Source organism: Chiloscyllium punctatum, chromosome 39, assembly GCF_047496795.1.
Source record: "Chiloscyllium punctatum isolate Juve2018m chromosome 39, sChiPun1.3, whole genome shotgun sequence".
Classification (NCBI taxonomy): Eukaryota; Metazoa; Chordata; class Chondrichthyes; order Orectolobiformes; family Hemiscylliidae; genus Chiloscyllium; species Chiloscyllium punctatum.
Window position 1 is genome coordinate 34,578,277 of NC_092777.1, and position 6,000 is coordinate 34,584,276.

At 41.2% G+C, this 6,000-nt stretch overlaps 1 protein-coding gene across 1 annotated transcript in view; it reads right to left on the reverse strand.

The window, feature by feature from the left end:
- LOC140463948 (urotensin-2 receptor) overlaps positions 1 to 5,468 on the reverse strand; it is a 42,733-nt gene extending 37,265 nt beyond the window's left edge. The window contains exon 1 of the mRNA XM_072558438.1: positions 4,342 to 5,468. Coding sequence (XP_072414539.1) covers positions 4,342 to 5,448 — 1,107 coding nt within the window. The 5' untranslated portion in view covers positions 5,449 to 5,468. The remainder of the gene's footprint in view (positions 1 to 4,341) is intronic.
- Between the last annotated feature and the right edge of the window lie 532 nt (positions 5,469 to 6,000).

A 6,000-nucleotide genomic window follows, 5' to 3' on the forward strand; every position in this document is an offset into this window, starting at 1 on the left:
TGCATTCTTGTGCAACCCCATGTTATAGAAAAAGCACACTTTAGGAACAGTGCTTAAAGTGTTGATGATGTTACAACCAACACACATTTTAAAAGTTCACACTTTACAAACAGTGTCTCCAGTTTGTTAATTGGGTTCAGCGAATTTGCATTCACGAAACACACATTTTAGCAGAATGACCTGTACACCATATTAATATCTAACATAACACTGTCAAAAAACTTAGATTTTATTGCTCTTTATTCTTTCAGCTGAGTCATTTATAATAAAAGTGAAGTGTTTAGGCTTTAGCACAGATTCCCAGTGAAAACCTACTAGTTACATCCTGCAGCCATCAGTGCATGGTTATCCCTACACTCTTTCCCCTTCTTCTAACCCACCCCTAAGCCAAACCATTAAGCTACCACCAGTCTTATGAACTCTCCTTTTTATTAACAGTCTTTATGTGGACACTTGTTGAAGGTATTCTGGAAACCTATGTAAAACAGCACATCTGAGGACATTATTTTGTCTCAAATATTTACTACCTCCTTAAATAATCAACTGAGTTCTTTCAGTATGAATTATAACTAATATACTTCTTCATTCTCTGTATCAACTCAAATTTGTACAAATGTTCAGTCAATCACTCTTGTAACAGAATAATGTTGAAGTTCTTAATCATTTTGCATTACGAATTTTGGGATTGATATTCCTGACATTCTGTACTTGAAATCATAAGTGCTTGTTCCCTATCACTAAGATTTTCAATAATCATAAAGCTTTACAAAAATTCAGAATGCAAAAAATGACCACAAAACTTATTCACAGTTACTTCTGTTTCATAATCAAATATAGTACATTTACATGAAGTCAGCTGCCTAATTTTATCCTCACTCTTTTCTCCTTTGGGCAAACCAAAATCACATTTATAATTTAATTAGAAAATGTCCAGAAAAATAATCTTCATAAATAAGGTTTCAAGATGCTCCAACATACCTAATGAATTGTTACATCTTGACACATGAATAATTCCACCTTACTGTAAATATTCGCAACATGGTACAGGTATGGAATGAGCTGCCAGAGGAAGTAGTGGATGCTGGTACAATTGTAACATTTAAGAGGCATTTGGATGGGTATATGAATAGGAAGAGTTTGGAGGGATATGGGCTGGGTGCTGGCAGGTGGGACTAGATTGGGTTGGGTTATCTGGTCAGCATGGACGGGTTGGACCAAAGGGTCTGTTTCCATGCTGCACATCTCTATGACTATGACTCTATTAGTTGTAAAAAGAAGTTGGTAAAATTTGACTCCTGACATATCGAACTATTACCTGATCAGCTCATTGTATAGACTTTTGTCTATTTCGTTGAATAGTCCTTGATGTAATGAACTGAATGGGTTTTGATGAGTCATTTTTCTCTCAGATTTATCGCTAACTATGCTTTCAAAGATAACCTTTAAAGGTATAAAGTTGACCACTACATTTACTTTTAAATATCATAGCATTTCAAAATAGTTTCCAGACTTTTTGTTTTTTAATCACAACACTGGGTTTTCATGGCATAACAAATAAAATACCATCTTTAGGATTTGAGATTTTCAGGTTTCTGCCAGTCCTAGGGATCAATTCCTATGATCTAATCCATTGTTCCACTACACCCAGAAACCCAGTTGCTTTGGATTTATTCTAATATGTAATGACGTATCTGGAAGGCAAATGAATACCAGGTTTACTTAAAGATTAATATAACTTTTACAAACTCAGAATGGAGCAACGGTAACAAGAATTATAGAATTAATACAGAATACTTGAGTCCTTTTTTTAAATTCCACAACTTATTTAAGAAACAGTCACTGATTAAACTGTGATATTAAAGAAGAAATTAATCTGTACGGTAGTAGTGTTTCAATTTTATGATAATTAAGGCTTATAATTATTTAATATAAGTGACTATTCTATATTTTATAATGGTTTTGGCTCAGTTAGAGGACTGGGTACTTTTTGCCATTTATGAAAACTGTCATGAAAATGGATTTCTACAGCCTCCAATACCTTGGTGTTATTAGTCTTTTTTTGTTTGGCTTTAGCTTACAATTTAGAAAATCATATGACTGATTCACAAAATAGCCAGCAGGACCTTGCTTCAAAGTACTTTTAGTAACAGTTACCTCAGTTTCCTGAATTATTACTTTACAAGTTCAAACATTCAATATGATGGAAAATGGACATTTAGTCAAAAGTATTCTAACATTCAAAATTATTATGAGTTAATTTTACTGCACTACAACTGTTCCAAAGTGAGTAATGTTGACATTGCACTTCTCTTCTATGATCAACAGAATATGTAATTACTAGCTTATTAAATTATAAACTGCTGAATTGAATAACATCATTTTATAGAGCATTTATCATTATTTTGGTTGAGCTAAATAATACTGTTCAGATAGCTATATACTTAAAAGAATTCCACATTCTCTAATCCAAACAGGGTAATCTTTTAACATTCTTAGCATTTGATTAGCCAAGTGCGAAGATTACCAAACAATAGTAAAACCTTATTAAAAAGTTATAACTTGTGAATCTCCTTTTTCCTTCCCTAGGTCTAGTAGAATATATAATGAAACTTTGTACGCCTTGCTGACTATTAGTAAATTAGAAAATGTATCTGATTTAAAACATAAGCTTGAGAATGTGTCAAAGATACATTTGATGCAGATTATCAGAGACAAAGACTCCAAAGTTGTCTATAAACTATAACTTTCAATGTAGTTAACTGCAAAGTTACAGGTGGTATTTGGACAGTTTTGGCACAAGGCTATCAATATTAACCATCAATTGAAAGTTAGCAGTATAGTAATTATTCTATTATGATGGAAAATTAAAGTGGGAAAATGGCTGGAATTATAAAGCGGATTAATGCTTTCTTTAAAAAAAAATCAAGTGTATTTTGAAAATTACTGAAAGAAATATATAGATGTAAATATAGATTTGCATTAATAATTTTGCCAATCTATTGATTTATCTGATTTACCTTGGTATTTACAGTGCTTTAGGAGAAAGTGAGGACTGCAGATGCTGGAGATCAGAGCTGAAAAATGTGTTGCTGGAAAAGCGCAGCAGTCAGGCAGCATCCAAGGAGCAGGAGAATCGACGTTTCGGGCATGAGCCCTTCTTCAGGCTTTTACAGTGCTTTAATAACAATCTAACACAATTCCAGCAATTGATTCATATAGATAGACTCTAGTTATCTTTATAGGAAGCAAAATCATCATTAATCTATACTGAGACCAAAACAGCAAAGCATTATTGGTTTATGTAAATTCAAAGGCAATTATTTGTTTGAGGTCTGCTCCAGTTAGTGTTTTTGTATCTTTTCATGTTGTTATATTCCACATTGTGCTTAAGAAACTAAGAGGCACAACTTAGTACTGCATAATTTTTGTAAACTCTAAGTGAATCCAGACATCCAACTTTGGCATCTATAGGGGCATTGCAGTTTTTTTAATAGAGGGCTTGACAGTTTCCCATGGAAGAAAGTTATTGGCGTACATTGGAGGGTGTGAAGTTCTGAAGTTTGAGTAATGGGCTACAGGAAACCATAAAGCTTCTGGATCTAACTTTGGGGCCTATATAGATTTCAAGGCACTTTCTTTTCTAAAATTGACTGAAATTGTTAATTCCGTTTTCTGTACTGGAATTAACAAAATTCCATCTTGGGTTGTGAGGTGTCTTAAGATCCATTGTCAATTAGACAGGAGGATAAGTGTGTTTGATCTGTTGGGCTGACCTTTGTGCTAAATCCATAGTAATTTTGTAAATCTGTTAGTACTAAATGATTGGTCGTTTTAAGCAGAGTCGGTTGCTCATGTGGCATGTACTCTGAATAATTTTCCACTAAAAATGAACCAAAATAGGGTCCTCTTCACTGATGATAGTATCTTGCAATGAGTTAAATCATACTCAAATAGTTTGAAGCACTGATGATACATGATTGTTCAATTAATTAAACTTTTCTTTTGCCAAACTGAATTTTACATTGGAAGACATATTTCTATCCTTTAGAACGCTACAATTCTTTCAGTAAATATAGTGTCACTCTACAGTAACTTACACGAGAAATTGGGGCAGGTATGAATTCTTAACAAGTCAATAACGGATCCAAAGCCGCACACCTTCAGTGAAAACTAACTTTAAACAAAAATGGGCTTTACATTAAAATGATGGAGAACAAGTGTACTAAATGCAATAACCCACTACCAATCCATACTAGCGTCAGGCCGGTGGTGAACAACAAATTGTCAACGGGGGAAGAGGCAACTCGAGCAGAAGGCGAGCCTGGATCTGAACCCGCTTACCTAGATGGTGCTGTTGTTCGAGCCGGAGATCTGACTGAGGGTGACGGACTCGGTGTACTGCTGACTGCTGGAGGAGAGCGAGCGGCGGCAGGAGCGCTGGAAACGGGGGTTCCGACCGTGGAACGAGCTGCTGTTCCCGAAGCCCCGCTGCTGATTCCCGAGGTACTCCTTGTAGTTCTTGGTGAGCAGCGTGTACAGGAAAGGGTTAATGCAGCTGTTGCTGTAGGTCAGGCAGGTCATCAGGTAGTTGATGTGCCCCCGGGTATCCTGGGACAGGGACAGGGGCAGCTGGTAGTACTCGATCATCTGCCAGACCCAGAAAGGCAGGAAGCAAGCCCAGAACACCAGGACGATGGCGAAGATCATGTAGAGGACCTTCTGGTTGGGCGAGCGCTTGGTCTGCTTGTCGTTCAAAGTGGTGACCTGGGAGATCCAGTAGGTCCGGGCCAGGCGAATGTACAAGTAACCAATGATCATACCCGGGGCTAGGATGCTGGTGATGAACAGCACGGTCATGTAGATTCGGAAGATGTGCGGGCTCCAAGTGGGAGCGCAGATGTTCTTACCCCGGCTCCGCATTAACCTGATGATGAGCAGCATGGGCAGGGCGAGCAACAGAGAAACCAGCCAGATCACCACCGCGATCGCCTTGCGGTAACTCTTCGACCTCTTCACCGTGTCCAGCGGCTTGACCACGGCCAGGTAGCGCTCGGTGCTCATCACGGTCAGGGTGAAGATGCTGGCGTGCATGGTCAGGAAGTCCACGCTGAACAGGAGCCGGCAGCCCAGGTCTCCGAAGTACCAGCTCTTGGCGAAGTAGGTGCAGACGATGAAGGGGATGGTGGAGAGGTAGAGCAGGTCCGCCAGCGCCAGGCTCACGATGTAGATGTACATGGAGGCGGCGGAGCGCATGGACTGGCACATCAGCACCAGGGTGTACACATTGCCTGCCACCCCGGTCAGAAACATCAGCGACAGGATGGTCCCGATGGAGCAGGTCACCGCCAGCTCCTCCAGGGAGGCCGGTGGCAGGAGCTCACTCACCGTCTGGTTGGGGTTGGAGATGGTGCTCAGGTTCCAGGAAGGGGGAGCAGCTTCCGTGGCCATCTCCCTGTGTGTGTGTGTGTGTGTGTCTGAGGGGGGGAGTGTTGGTCTGGGGGGGAGGGGGGGGGCAGGGGGGAGGTCACTCACAGGGAGTGGACTGACACCTTCCTAACCCAACACGCACACAAACCCCCCCACCCCCCCCCCCCCCCCAAGAAATGCCACCTCAGCCTTCAAGCAGTGGTCCTGAGGTGGCATTTACAATCTCCCCGTCCACCTGCTCTGAGACCCAGGTAGACATGCCGGTGCAGTCCAAGTGCGCTGCTCACGGTTGGGTGCAGTCCTGTAGGGAGCCGGCTCCGATTGCAAATGTAGTTTGGGGTTGTTTTTGGTCTTGGAGCCGGGCCGGCTTGCTGACTCTCTCTGGGTGAACCGAGCTGTCTCCCCTCGGTCCTGACCCAGCGCTATTTATTGCGGCGGGATGACGCGGGGCTATACCTCGCCGCTCCTTTTGAATCGCTCAGAGCCATGCCTTTCAGTTCGAGCCGCCGCCACCTCTCTCTCCCTCCCTCCCTGCAGCACTGGGGTGTCCCGGGCGATCATCCCGCATCCCAC